Genomic DNA, 16,116 nt, shown 5'->3' on the forward strand with positions numbered 1-16,116 from the left:
CATCACAACTTGATGTTTTGGCCCAGGGATCAGGGGTTTTGTTTTTAGGTTGGGGCTCTATTGATTATATAGTGAAAATGCAGTAATTCTTTGAAAATCTCTGCTCCAAGGTATGAGATAAACTAACAGAGTATATAGTTATGATGAACTAGAGAAAGCCTCTACCAAAATTATAGATTTGATGGCCCTAGGGTCAGGAGTTCTGGTGTTGAGGTGGGGCTGCTTTGCTTATATAGTGAAAATACACTATTTCTTTGTAAATCTTCTTTTCTGCTCCTGGATATTAACTTTGTGCATAGAAATGATAAGCAAGAGTGCCTCTACCAAATTCATGAATTTTAGGGTCTGAGTTTCAGGGGTTCTGGTGTTAGGATGAGGCTCTATTGATTATATGGAGAAATGGAAATATAGGAATCTCTTTATCAAAAAAATGATATGTAGTTAGAAATAAAAAGACCTCTATTTTGATTTTTATTCTTGTATAACAGAAAAAATCTACAGCAATTGACTAGATCTATGAAAATGCTGTAAAATTAAAAAAAAATGAAATAAAACCTGCAGATTCGGATGAGAATCTAAGAATCCTTATGGTGGCCTTGTCCATATGTCAGATGTTGACATTAACTATTTAAACACAGCTGTCCTGTCTCATCATAACTGATCTGTAGTTCTCTACTTCCAATTTAAGAGTAACAAAGTGAAACAACATGTTGAGAACCCCCTTGCTTGTTTGCTAAATGTTTAAACGTATAAACTGCTGCCACAACAGGTGTGTCTCAGATCCTCCCTGCTTAAAGGCCCTGAGTGCCAATCTAGGTCTAAGTTTGCAGCCCTTCACCGGCAATGGTGACTCTCCATATCAGTGAAATATTCTGGAGTGGGACGTAAAAAGTATACAATCAATCTTCAACTGAAACATTTTTATATATATTTTTATATGGAAAGAAATACAATGTCCCGTTTTTCTGCATTTAAATTTGGAATGCTTAATCTCAAAATTTGAAGCAGGTGGTACGTTATCCAAAATAGGAGGTAAAGCCAAACAAGATACCACTTGGAATGGCGAAGGCATGAGCCTGCTAGGGGGGGGGGGTCCGAGCATCTTTCCTTTTACCCTTTTGCAGATACAAGTAAATTAATCCTGGAAATTAAATCAACAAGAAAAAACTGGCCTCCATGAAATTTAATGATTCCCCGGTTTTAAAATTTCACCCTTCATTTTTAACTTGTTTTAGTTCGATCTCTATATAGTATGAAGATTTCATCCCTGTAAATTAACTTATCAATGAAATTGTAATTTTAGCCAAGCTTTAGTCCACAATATTAAATGAATCCAGAATTAGACATACATCTATATCACTAGCTGCAGAACTGTAGCATTATGGTTTTATATAGTTGTTTTTGACCATTACGCTAAAGATCCCATAATGCAAACTTCGAGGCACAATTTTTTGCGCACTGTTTTGGAGAATTTCAGCAATCTCCAGCATTGGTAAATCTTCTACTTTTCCCTCGATAATCTAGAGACATTTTAAATAAATCTGTATGTTTTATACACCTCCCAACCCTTCTTAGTCATCTCTGCAAGTGATAAACTGGATTGAATTAGAATTTTCTGCAATCTCTTAGAGAATTCAAATCAAGGTAGTTTATCACCTGTAGAGGCAACTATTAATGGTTGAGAGGAGGATAAAATATACAAATTAGTTTAAGAATGTGTCTGGAAGTAGAGGGGTAAAAACTAAATGATTTACCAAAATTAAAAATTGCAATTCTCCTAAACAGTGGGCAAGAAATCTTGCACATTAAATTGCACATTTTTTGGTCACCTGAGTTTAGTCAAGTGGCCTATTGCTATCTGTTATCGTCTGTCGTTGTCTGTTGTACGTCGTTCTTTGAAAGGGGTTAACTTTTGAACATTTTTAGCTTCATTTCTAACTACTGAATATATTTCAAGCAAATTTGGTATACAGCATCAATGGGTTAATGGAAACAAATATTGTGAATTTCATAGCCGCTTCAAAACTTGGTAGAAAGATGAACAAAGTTGTATTGATTTTTTATGAACAAAGGGAAGTAACTCTTACTGATATTAAATTTTCTGGATTTTCTTGAGTGAATTTAATTTTGTTATTTGTCTACTTCCTTGTTTACCAAATAGGAAACCATGGCAATGTTAGATGACATTAAAAATGTGTGATCGTACAATATAGAAAGTGGACACAGGGCATCAGAAGTTTCAAAATGTTTAAAAAATAAACAAGTCTAAAATTTTGAAATTTTTAAGCCACAGTCACGAATTCATATAAAGTTTCAAAGTGACATTTATGATCATAACAAACCCCTGCTGTTGATGAAACAGCTTAGGGTAGAAACTTTCATTTTAAAAAGACCACATAGTGGTTTATGGCACCTGATCCCATCTCTGATGTTTTCTAAAGTGGTAATTCATTGTTTTGCTCCTAATATGTTAGTCCATCATTTATACACTGAATTGACAACAGATAATCACATGACCTGCTCTGTAGTCAGCTGATTCCCAATATTTGTTACTAAAATAAATAACTGGTCAAGTGGTGCGGGATTGAGAACAAAAATTAATAAATACCGTTTAGTCTTTATTTAACACCAATATCATCTGAGTACATCTGACAGTTACCTGTCTGTTTAATTATACAAAAATCCATTATATGCATTTATATATATATATATATATATATATAGATATATGTACAGAAGTTAATTTTACAAATCAAGTTTAGATAAAATAATATTTGATTGATTTTCTCCATTGCATAAGATATTCATTCCTTACAAAAAAGAAAAAATGGTTGCTTTGATGGAGGATAATGCATTTACCTTGTAAGATACAATATACAAATATTTTATTGATTTTCTGGGATTCATTGAATTTTGTTTGAATTCATCCACAAAAGTCAAGCGGAAGAAACAAAAATTAAACATGTTAAAAGTGAGATCACTTATGTCCAATACCTAACTTCCTTGTATATTTCTAGTGAAATACATAATATCAACACAAAAAACTGGCATATTTTTATATAAATTCCTTTAAAAAGATTAACCTTTATCCAAAGGTCACCTCTCTATAAAGGTCACTTTTAATGGATCCCGTAGGTGACTGCTTAATACAGGTTTGACTGTAATTATGACAAACAATGGTGCCTCTTTCATTTTATTATGGACTAGTTACTAGTATTAGCTTTATAATACATGTAATAAAACAGACAGAAAAGAAAATATGAAATCAGAAGAGTATATGTAAATAATAAATCTCTATCAGATATACTCTTACAAATATCATCTGATATTTAATTAATTAAGGGAATCCATTGATAAACTTTGTATTCTCATTCCTGTAGCTGTTTGTATGTGGTTGAATGATTGTTGTCTGAGAGATTGTTGGTATGAGTATAGGGCAGCCTGGAGGTCCCCTGTCACCTGTTGACAGATCCCCAGAATCTGCCACGATATGTCTCTGAATATTAAAGGTATAAACTGTCCCTGATCATAGTGAACTAGGGTCTGTAGATCATCTAGAGCTGTTTGTGTTCGCATTGTGTCTACATGTCTGTAGCACAAGATCTCTAGCATGTATAACATTATAAAGGGTGGAAGAAGTAATACAATCCACCGGTTCTGTAGAGCAGACTGTTGTTCAGGTATCAGTTCACTGATGTAATGGATTCTATTGATAAGTGTGATATTCCCTACTACAGCATGTCTCATCTTTGTAGACCAGGAGTGTCCCCCTACAGCCTCAGTGTACATCTCTCTATCTACATTATCCATATACATCCCTGTATCTACATTTGACCAATACATCAAATAGGGCTGTGCTAACTTCACCTTGATCATCTCTATAACAGATAAAGCTTTCACATATCTAAGTGTCTTGTAATAATATATGGCTATTTATCCCATGTTTACACCTTTATCCCGTGGATATAGCTCATGGGATATCGTTTTCATATCCCACAGTTATGACGTCACAATGGTTTTTGCGTTAACGTAAGGAAGTAAAATATAGCAAAGTCCTATACATAAAACAGTGTTAAACATCGGTTGTGAAGTATTAAACATGGGATAAAAAGAATCTCCCATGATTTGTAGTTGAATATGATTTTTATCCAACTCGTTGTGTGTATCTAAGTGTCTTGTAATAATATATGGCTATGTACAGCATGTCTGTAATACAGCCAAACTTGGCTGTTAATTTCAGCATGTGACAGGAGATTTTGTCAGCTCTATAACTCAGTTTGTTGTTGGGTGTGTACATTTCCATGTGAAACATAAAAGCAGTGTACTGAAGGACCTTAGCGGTCATGCGCTGTAGCATGAGGACTTGATACTGTGTCAGGAGGGGTGAACCTATCATCTGTTCTATTGTATGTAGATATCTAATGAAGCTTTGTATGTCCAATTTGCCTGGTAGTATGTTATGAGGTAGTATTTCACAAAATAGATTTCCATCAAACTCAGCCTCAGAAATCAGAGTATGATCATCTGTACAGATGGAGTTTCTGGGGTTATAGAGGACATCTATAATACAAGATCTGATGGAGGGACTATGTACCAGGAATGCTAAACCCTTTTCATACAACTCTGACAGTCTTATAAATAATTGATGTTGTTTGACGCCATGAATTTTACTCAGAAACATGTTGTTGCCTGGAATGAAAAAGTTAGGACAGACCCCCTCATACACCCATTTGAGGATGAGTTTGAAACAGACCCAGAAACCCTTCAGGAGATTTTGTGGACACCAGTGAGGAATTGTATTTTGTTGAATCACCCAAAAAACTGCCGTCTTCATGTGATAGGAACACAGTAATTTATCATCATCACCTACTCCATTGTTAATTATTTCTGTTAAGAACAATTTAAGTAAGCCGTAAGTTAAGAACTGACAGTGATTCATTACATACACAAGTTTTTGTTCTGCTAGGGAGAAAGAAATTCTCCATTCATGATCTTCATGATTTCCTAACTTATGTCCTATTGCTACAAAGTGACATCCATTTTTCACTATATCATCAACAACATGAGGCGGGGGCCATGAGTGACATCTGTCTATCCATGAGGAGGCAGAGGGAGGCCAAAAGTCACTGACAAAACAGTGGGCATAATCATAGTCTAGTGTTCCAAATGTTCCACTGGCACAGGGTCCATGTGGAGTTGGGTTATTATAAGATAGTGATAACCCAGATAAAACGATCTGTCTGTGTATAGAGCTAGATATATAATATTTATTATTCATTCTAACACAAGCTCTCTGGATGTGTCTATATATGCATGGTGACAGTAAATATAACAAAGTGTATCCTGGTGGACTATCAGAACAGTCACAGAAGATCAGTGTTGGTCTGTGTGTGTTGTAATACTGAGACTGAGATAATTCCCAGATCACACGGAGATTATTTTGCCAGTACATAAAGTCTATATCTGATCCTTTAAGTCTGAATCCTTCACTGTGACTTCCACTCACCATCGTACTGAACTCATCACTTGGTGTCACTTGATTCATCACCATCTCTCAGATGTCCACCACATCTCTCCTAAAGGCCACCAGTTGTGAGGTCCCCACTTTATGACACAGTCCCACAAACACCGACTCTGATATGTGTTGTATGACTTCAGTACTGAGAATTATTAAAGTGTGGTTTATATTCTTTTATAATAAAAGTTCCAATTTTGTAAATCTATAATGTACTCATCATAATTGATAATTTTAACATTCTAAAATCATAAAATAAAAAATACTTCTTCAACTGAATCAGTTATTATTCAACTCAACTAAATCATTCATTTTTTTTAAATAGTGAAATTTATAACTAAAAGTGTCTAGGATATATATTATGTTTTAAATTTAGTGGTGTAAAAAGTTAAAAACCAATCTTACTGTAAAAAAAATTACTCTGATTTACACTGATTCAGATGAATTAGGAATTGTTTTTAGAGTTATAAATTCTTGTAATTAAAACTTACATTTGTGAGCTTCTAATGGAGTCCATTTTCAGTGGCGTATATTCCTTTCTGCCGATTTAACCTTAAGGAGTTTCCTCTTGATAGGTATTGGGGAGTCAAGCTCAGACACCACGATTTTAACTTGACAAGTGAATATATAAATATTGTAGACGTATCTCAATTAACTCTGTTTAGGAAATATTGAAACTTTCTTAATAAATCAAATTCTGTCAAAATGTTCAATTTCCTACATACCCAATAAATTAGCTCAATTTATCAATTTCGTTTCCTGTATGTATTATGGACACCTGTTGCTTTCGATGAAATTTTCTGATACAGACTTGAGATAAATAACACTTGAACTTTGGTTTAAATATTTCCTGCTATGGAATTATTTTTGTCCTTAAGCAAAAGTGTAGAATAAAAGGATAGGTGTCAAATATTGGATTGCTAAGAATGGTTCTTATGTATGGTGGGGCATAAAGTGTTAGTTATGTCCATCTTCTGTCCTTCCCCCGGCGTCACACTTTGCATTTAGCTCAGTTCAAAGCTCATGCAGTTTCAAAGAAATTAAGATATTTTCACAAACTTCATATGAAGTTAAATGTTGATGAGAGTCACTCAGGTGACCTATTGCTATCTGTTTTCGTCCATTGACGTACGTCACAACTTCATGTGCTGACCCATGGATCAGGGATCTTAGTTTTAGGGTGGGGCTCTATTGATTTTATAGTAAAAATGCTTTAAATCTTTGAAAATCTTCTTCACTGCTACTGGGTATTAAAATAAACCAACAAAGTACATAGTATGATAAGCAAGAAAATGCCTGTACCAAAATTTTAAATTTCATGGCACTAGGTCAGGAGTTCTGGTATTAGGGTGTGGCTCTTTTGATTATAAAGTGAAAATGCATTATTTCTTTGAAAATCTTCTTTTCTGCTCTTGGATATTAACTTTGTGCATAGTTATGATGAGCAAGAGTGCCTCTACCAAAAATTGTGAATTTTGTGGACTGAGGTTCGGGGGTTCTGGTGTTAGGTTGGGGCTCTATTGGATATATGGAGAAATGGAAATATAAGGAATCACTTTAGTTAGTAGAGTATGCAAGGGACATCAACGATAACGGAAATATTGGATAATTTATGCATTGAGCGGGCTTCGCCAATTGCGAGTTTTTATCGTGAATCAATTTTTTTGATGATGGTTTGAATTATGTAAATAATAGGAATGTGTTTCAAGAGGTTGGCTAAATATTGTTAAAACTACTGTCAATTATCACATGGAGTAAGATTTTATATGAAAGGATCTACACTTTTTTACTTATTTTATGTGTAAGGATTTAGAGATGACAAAATGTTAAAAGTTAATATTCCAGGAAATTGATTTCTCTGTGAACACTGTCTTTAACAGAAAGATTTAAAGATATGTGATTTTTCACAGCAGATCGCATGATATATCCAAAAATTAAAGTGTATGATGAGCAAGAGAATGCCTCTACCAAAATTATAGATTTGATGGCCCTAGGGTCAGGAGTTCTTGTGTAAGGGTGGGGCTCCTTTGCTTATATAGTGAAAATGCATTATTTCTTTGTAAATCTTCTTTTCTGCTCCTGGATATTAACTTTGTGCATAGTTATGATGAGCAAGAGTGCCTCTACCAAAATTGTGAATTTTATGGCCTGAGGTTCAGGGGTTCTGGTGTTAGGGTGGGGCTCTATTGGATATATGGAGAAATGGAAATATAGGAATCACTTTATCAAAAAAATTATATGTAGTTAGAAATAAAAAGACCTCAATTTTGATTTTTATTCTGGTATAACAGAAAAAATGTACACCAAATGACTACAGGTCTATAAAAATTCTGTAAAAAAAACAAAAAAAAAAAAAAAATAAAACCCGCAGATTCGGATGAGAATCTAAGAATCTTTATTGTGGCCTCGTCAATAATGTCAGATGTTGACATTAATTGTTTAATCACAGCTGTCCTGTCTCATCATAACTGATCAGTAGTTCTCTACTTCCAATATAAGAGCAACACTTCAAGTGAAACATTTGTGTATAAATTTTTATATGGAAAGAAATACAATGTCCTGTTTTTCTGCATTTAAATTTGGAATGCTTAATCTCACAATTAGAAGCAGGTGGTACGTTATCCAAAATAGGAGGTTAAGCCTAACAAGATACCACTTGGAGAACGGTGAAGGCATGAGCCTGCTAAGGGGGGGGGGGGGGGTCTGAGCGTCTTTCCTTTTACCCTTTTGCAGATACAAGTGAATTAATCCTGGAGATTAAATCCCTAAGAACAAAACTGGCCTCCTTGAAATTTAATGATTCCCAGGTTCTTCAAATTTCACTCTTCAATTTTAACTTGTTTAAGTCCTCTATATAGTATGAAGATTTCATCCCTGTAAATTAACTTATCAATGAAATAGTAATTTAGCTAAGCTTAAGTCCACAATATTAAATGAATCCAGAATTAGGCATACCTATATCACTAGCTGCAGAACTGTAGTGTTATGGTTTTATATAGTAATCTTTGACCATTATGCTACAGTTCCCATAATGCAAACTATTTTTTGTGCACAGTTTTGGAGAATTTCAGCAATTTCCAACACTGGTAAATCTTCTACCTTTCCCTCAATAATTGTAGACACATTTTAAATAAATCTGTATGTTTTATACACCTCCCAAGCCTTTTTAGTCGTCTCTACAAGTGATAAACTGGATTGAATTAGAATTTTCTGCAATCTCTTAGAGAATTCAAATCAAGCTAGTTTATCACCTGTAGAGGTGACTATTAATTGTTGAGATGAGGATAAAATATACAAATTAGTTTAAGAATGTGTCTGGAAGTAGAGGGGTAAAAACTAAATGATTTACCAAAATTAGAAATTGAATTTCTCCTTTACAGTTGGCAAGAAATTTGCACAGTACATTGCACATTTTTTGGTCACCTGAAATTAGTCAATTGACCTTTTGCTATCTGTTTTTGTCTGTCGTCATCTGTCGTAAACTTTTGAACATTTTTAAGTTCTTTTCTAGACTTACTGAATAAATTTCAACCAAATTTGGTATACAGCATCAATGGGTGAAAGGAAACAAAAATTGTGAATTTCATAGCCACTTCAAAACTTCAAAGTAAGATAGGTAGAAAAATGACCAAAGTTGTATTGATTTTTTTGTGAACAAAGGGAAGTAACTCTTACTGACAATTAAATTTTCCAGATTTTCTTGAGTGAATTTGATTTTGTTATTTGTCTACTTCCTTGTTTACCAAATAGGAAACCATGACACTGAAATGTCAGACGACACTAAAATATTGATTGATTGTAAAAAGTTGATACATGGCATCAAAAGTTCCCAATATTTGTTACTAATGTAAATAATTGGTCAAGTGGTGCGGGATTGTGAACTAAAATTAATAAATATGTTAAGTCTTTATTTAACACCAATATCAACTGAGTACATCTGACAGTTACCTGTCTGTTTAATTACACAAATATCCATTACATGCATTTAAAATATATATATATATATATATATATATGTATAAAAGTTTATTTTACAATTCAAGTTTAGATAAAAAAAATATTTGATTGATTTTCTTCATTGCGTAATATATTCGTTCCTTACACAAGAGAAAAAATTGTTGCTTTGATGGGGGATAATGCTTTTACCTTGTAAGATTCTATATACAAATATTTTATAATTTTCTAGGATTCATTGAATTTTGTTTGAATTCATCCACAGAAGTCATGCGAAATAAAAATTACAATATATAAGTTCCTTGTATATTTCTAGTGAAATACATTAATTTATATATAAACACAAGTAAACTGGCATATTTGTATAAATAAATTCCTTTAAAAAGATGAACCTCTATCCAAAGGTCACCTCGCTATAAAGGTCACTTTTAATATCTCTCGTGGGTGATTGATAAATACAGGTTTGACTGTAATTATGATAAGCAATGGTGCCTCTTTCATTTTATTATGGACTAGTTATGTCTCCCCTTCTGAAGGGGAGACATATTGTTTTTGTCGATTTTCTTCTTCTTCTTCTTCTTCTTCTTCTTCATCCAAATTTTGTCCAGGCCGTAACTTGAATACCCTTTGACCTGAAGACTTCATACTTGGAACATAGATAGATGACCTTGAGGCGAAGTGTCCGCCACCAAAATTTTTGACCTTTTACATTAAAATAGAGTTTTGGCAATAGCTTTAGTACCCTTTAATATTAGGACTTCAAACTTCAAATATAGAAAGAAGACATTAAATACAAGATGTAGTGCACCTAAACTTTGACCTTGACCCCTTTCTATGTTCAAGGTCAAATAGAGAAAAAACATGATTTTAACATAACTTTAGATACCTCAGACATTTAGACTTCAAACTTGGAATATGCAGAAGACACATAGGAGAAGGGTGTATGTGATCAAAATTGTTGACCTTGATCCAATGTTTATAGGGTCAAGGTCAAACTTCGCAACAAAATAGAGTTTAGGCCATAGCTTGAATACCATTTGATATTAGGACTTCAAACTTAAAACATAGAAGGGAGACATTAAATACATGATGCAGTGCACAGGAACTTTGATCTTGACCCTTTTTTTGTTCAAGGTCAAACATAGAAAAACATGATTTGACCACTACTTGAGATATCTTTGAGATTTAGACTTCAAACTGGGAACATGCAGAGGACACATTGGAGAAAGTTTATGTGATCATATTATATGACCTTGATCCAATATTATTAGGTCAAGGTCAAATTTTCACATCTAAATAGAGTCTAGGTCATAGCTTGAGTACCCTTTGATATTATGACTTCAAACATGTAACATAGAAAGAAGACATTAAATACAAGATCTAGTGCACAAGGATTTTGACCTTGACCCAAGGTCAAATAGAGAAAAAAACATGTTTTGAACATAACTTGAGAATCTTTTGACATTTAGACTTCAAACTTGTAACATGCAGAGGACTCTTAGATGGAGAGATTATGTGATGAAAATTTTTGACCTTGATCCAATTATTATTAGGTCAAGGTCAAACGTTCATATGAAATATATTTGAATTGATAACTTTATACCTTTCTTGACATTAGGATTGTTATTTGGAACAAGTAAAGACAACTTTAAGCCTAAATACACTACATCAATTTTTTTGACCTTGACCATTTTTTTCTTTTAAGATTGAATTAAGAAAAAAAACATGACCAGACAATAACTTTAGATCCTATAAAAGACTTGAAAGATGCAGTGCATTATTCTTTTTCACCTTCATAGTAAAACTGCATTTGTTAATGTTGTTAAAGAAGGGGAGACATGTGATTTTTGTTAAAAAACCAATACCCACTAGTTACTAGTATTAGCCATATAATACATGTAATAAAACAGACAGAAAAGAAAATATGAAATCAGAAGAGTATATGCAAATGATAAATTTCTATCAGGTTAACTCCTACAAATATCATCTGACATTTAATTAACAAAGGGAATCCATTGACAAACTTTCTGTATTCTCATTTCTGTAGCTGTTTGTATTTTGTTGAATGGTTCTTGTCTGAGACATTGTTGGTATGAGTATAGAGCAGCCTGGAGGTTCCCTGTCACCTGTTGACAGATCCCCAGAATCTGCCATGATATGTCTCTGGATAGTAAATGTATAAGCTGTCCCTGATCATAGTGAACTAGGGTCTGTAGATCATCTAGAGCTGTTTGTGCTCGCATTGTGTCTACATGTCTGTAGCACAAGATCTCTAGCATGTATAACAGTACCAAGGGTGGTATACATAATACATCTTCTTCATTCTGTAGACCAGACTGTTGTTCAGGTATCAGTTCACTGATGTAATGGATTCTATTGATAAGTATGATATCCCCTGCTAAAGCCTGTCTTATCTTTGTAGACCAGGACTGTCCCCCTACAGCCTCAATATACAACGCTGTATCTACTTTATCCATATTCATCACATAAGGCTGTGCTAACTTGACCTTGATCATCTGTATAACAGATAAAGCTTCCATGTATCTAAGTGTCTTGTAATAATACATTGCTATGTACAGCATGTCTGTAATACAACCAAACTTGGCTGCTAATTTCAGCATGTGACTGGACATTTTGTCAGCTTTATAACTCAGTTTGTTGTCAGGTGTGTACGTTTCCATGTGAAATATAAAAGCAGTGTACTGAAGGACCCTAGCGGTCATGTAATGTAGCTTGAGGACTTGATACTGTGTCAGGAGGGGTGAACTTATCATCTGTTCTATTGTATGTAAATATCTAATGAAGCTTTGTATGTCCAATTTGGCTGGTATTATGTAAAGAGGTAGTATTTCAAGAAATAGATTTCCATCAAACTCGTATTCAGAAATCAGAGTATGATCATCTGTACAGATGGAGTTTCTGGGGTTATAGAGGGCATCTATAATGCAAGATCTAATGGAGGAACTGTGTATCAGGAATGCTAAACCCTTTTCATACAGCTCTGACAGTCTTATAAATAGCTGATTTTGTTTGACGCCATGAATTTTACTCAGAAACATGTTGTTGCCTGGAATGAAAAAGTTAGGACAGACTCCCTCATACACCCATTTGAGGATGAGTTTAAAACAGACCCAGAAACACCCCAGGAGATTTTGTGGACACCAGTGAGGAATTGTATTTTGTTGAATCACCCAAAAAACTGCTGTCTTCATGTGATAGGAACACAGTAATTTATCATCATCACCTACCCCATTGTTAATCATTTCTGTTAAGAACAATTTAAGTAAGCCGTAAGTTAAGAACTGACAGTGATTCATTACATACACAAGTTTTTGTTCTGCTAGGGAGAAAGAAATTCTCCATTCATGATCTTCATGATTTCCTAACTTATGTCCTATTGCTACAAAGTGACATCCATTTTTCACTATATCATTAACAACATGAGGCTGGGGCCATGAGTGACATCTGTCTATCCATGAGGAGGCAGAGGGAGGCCAAAAGTCACTGACAAAACAGTGGGCAAAATCATATTCTAGTCTTCCAACTGTTCCACTGGCACAGGGTCCATGTGGAGTGGGGTTAAAAGATAGTGATAACCCAGATACAGTGAGCTGTCTGTATTTAGAACTAGATATATAATATCTATTATTCATTCTAACACACTCTCTTTGGATTCCTCTGTTCATGCTTGGTGACAGTAGATATAACAAAGTGTATCCTGGTGGACTATCAGAACAGTCACAGAGGATCAGTGTTTGTCTGTGTGTGTTGTAATACTGAGACTGAGATAATTTCCAGATCACACGAGCATTATTTGGCCAGAACATAAAGTCTATATCTGATCCTTCCAGTCTGAATCCTTCACTCTTACTTCCACTCAACATACTTCTGAACTCATCACTTGCTCCCTTTTGATTTTCCACCATCTCCCAGATGTCCACCACATCTCTCCTCAAGGCCACCACTTGTGAGGTCCCCACTTTATGACACAGTCCCACAAACACCGACTCTGATATGTGTTGTTTGTCTTCAGTACTGAGAATGATTAATGTGGAATTTATATTTTTGTTTAATTAATGTTTCACTTTTATAAAACTATAATATAATTTTTATTAATGATAATTTTTACATTCAAAAATCATAAAATAAATAAATACTTCTTCAACTGAATCAGTTATTATTCAACTCAACTAAATCATTCATTTTTTTTAAATAGTGAAATTTATAACTAAAAGTGTCTAGGATATATATTATGTTTTAAATTTAGTGGTGTAAAAAGTTAAAACCAATTTTACTGTCAACAAATTACACTGATTCAGATGAATTAGGAATTGTTTAAAGAGTCATGGAGAGAACGATCATAGGCATTTATGCCTGTTGTTCAATCCATTTCATTATTGAATAAATATATTTTAAACTAATTGTTTAAAGAGTTATAAATTCTTGTAATTAAAACTTACATTTGTGAGCTTCTAATGGAGTCCATTTTCAGTGGCGTATATTCCTTTCTGCTGATTTAACCTTAAGGAGCTTCCTCTTGATAGGTATTGGGGAGTCAAGCTCACAGACACTGAGGATTTTAATTTGACAAGTGAATATAATACTGACGTATTTCAATTAACTCTGCTTAGGAAATATGGAAACTTTCTTACTGAATCAAATTCTGTCAAAATGTTCAATTTCCTACTTACCCAATATAACATATCTATTTCGTTTCCTGTATGTATTATGGACACCTGTTGCTTTTGATGAAATTTTCTGATACAGACTTGAGATTAATGACACTTGAACTTTGGTTTAAGATATTTCCTGCTATGGAATTAGTTTTGTCCTTAAGCAGTAGCATACTAGTATAGGTATAAATTTGTGGATTGTTAAGAATGGTTTTTAGGTCCCACCATGAATATGGCCCAGGCATATCGTATTAAAATTTTGTTATGTACGTCTTCTGTACTTCCATCTCACTTTGGAGTTAGCTAAGTTCAAAGCTCAGATTAAAAGAAAGTAATTAAATATTTTCATCAAACTTCATATGCTGTTACATGTATTGATGAGAGTCACTCAGGTGACTTATTACTGTCCGTTTTCGTTGGTTGATGTGCATCACAACTTGATGTTTTGGCCCCAGGGTCAGGGGTTTTGATTTTAGGTTGGGGCTTTATTGATTATATAGTGAAAATGCAGTAATTCTTTGAAAATCTCTGCTCCTAGGTATTGGATAAACCGACAGAGTATATAGTTATGATGAGCAAGAGAATGCCTCTACCAAAATTATAGATTTGATGGCCATAGGGTCAGGAGTTCTGGTGTTAGGGTGGGTCTCCTTTGCTTATATAGTGAAAATGCATTATTTCTTTGTAAATCTTCTTTTCTGCTCCTGGATATTAACTTTGTGCATAGTTATGATGAGCAAGAGTGCCTTTACCAAAATTGAGAATTTTATGGCCCCCGACTCTGGTGTTAGGATGGGGCTCTATTGATTATATGGAGAAATGGAAATATAGGAATCACTTTATCAAAAAATATGTAGTTAGAAATAAAAAGACCTCAATTTTGATTTTTATTCTGGTAGAACAGAAAAAATCTACACCAATTGACTAGGTCAATAAAAATTCTGTAAATTAAAAATATATAAAACCCGCAGATTCGGATGAGAATCTAAGAATCTTTATTGTGGCCTCGTCAATAAAGGCAGATGTTGACATTTGCTGTTTAAACACTGCTGCCCTGTCTCATCATAACTGATCTGTAGATCTCTACTTCCAATTTAAGAGTAACACTTAAAGTGAAACATTTTTGTATAAATTTTTATATGGAAAGAAATACAATGTCCTGTTTTTCTGCATTTAAATTTGGAATGCTTAATCTCACAAATTGAAGCAGGTGGTACGCTATCCAAAATAGGAGGTAAATCCTAATAAGGTACCACTTGGCCAACGGCGAAGGCATGAGCCTGCTGGGGGGGGGGGGGTCCGAGCATCTTTCCTTTTACCCTTTTGCAGATACAAGTAAATTAATCCTGGAAATTAAATCCACAAGAACAAAACTGGCCTCCTTAAATTTTATGATTCCCAAATACCTAAAATTTCACCCTTAATATTTAACTTGCAATTGCTTTAGTACTCTATATAGTATGAAGATTTCATCCCTGTAAATTAACGTATCAATGAAATTGTAATTTTAGCCAAGCTTTAGTCCACAATATTAAATGAATTCAGAAGTAGGCATATCTATATCACTAGCTGCACAACTGTAACATTATGGTTTTATATAGTTGTCTTTGACCATTATGCCACAGATCCCATAATGCAAACTTCGAGGCACAATTTTTTGCGCACTGTTTTGGAGAATTTTAGCAATCTCCAGCATTGGTTAATCTTCTACCATTCCCTCCATAAGCTAGAGACATTTTAAATAAATCTGTATGTTTTATACACCTCCCAACCCTTCTTAGTCATCTCCACAAGCGATAATCTTGATTGAATTAGAATTTTCTGCAATGTCTTAAAGAATTCAAATCAAGCTAGTTTATCACCTGTAGAGGCCACTATTAAAGGTTGAGAGGAGGATAAGATATAAAAATTAGTTTAAGAATGTGTCTAGAAGTAGAGGGGTAAAACCGAAATGATTTACCAAAATTAGAAATT

At 33.9% G+C, this 16,116-nt stretch overlaps 1 protein-coding gene and 1 pseudogene across 1 annotated transcript; both read right to left on the minus strand.

The window, feature by feature from the left end:
- Positions 1-2,804: 2,804 nt before the first annotated feature.
- Positions 2,805-6,200, minus strand: LOC134235005 (uncharacterized). Its single transcript, XM_062717082.1, is given in 3 exon segments — positions 2,805-3,912; positions 4,154-5,660; positions 6,007-6,200. Coding segments are annotated over 3 exon segments (2,112 nt in total). The 5' UTR covers positions 6,033-6,200; the 3' UTR covers positions 2,805-3,333.
- A 5,176-nt stretch (positions 6,201-11,376) lies between these two features.
- LOC134235012 (uncharacterized) lies at positions 11,377-14,075 on the minus strand (annotated as a pseudogene).
- Positions 14,076-16,116: the final 2,041 nt, after the last annotated feature.

The sequence above is a fragment of the Saccostrea cucullata genome, unplaced genomic scaffold (assembly GCF_032062105.1).
Source record: "Saccostrea cucullata isolate Sc308-1 unplaced genomic scaffold, CSIRO_AGI_Scuc_v1 ctg13467, whole genome shotgun sequence".
Lineage (NCBI taxonomy): Eukaryota > Metazoa > Mollusca > Bivalvia > Ostreida > Ostreidae > Saccostrea > Saccostrea cuccullata.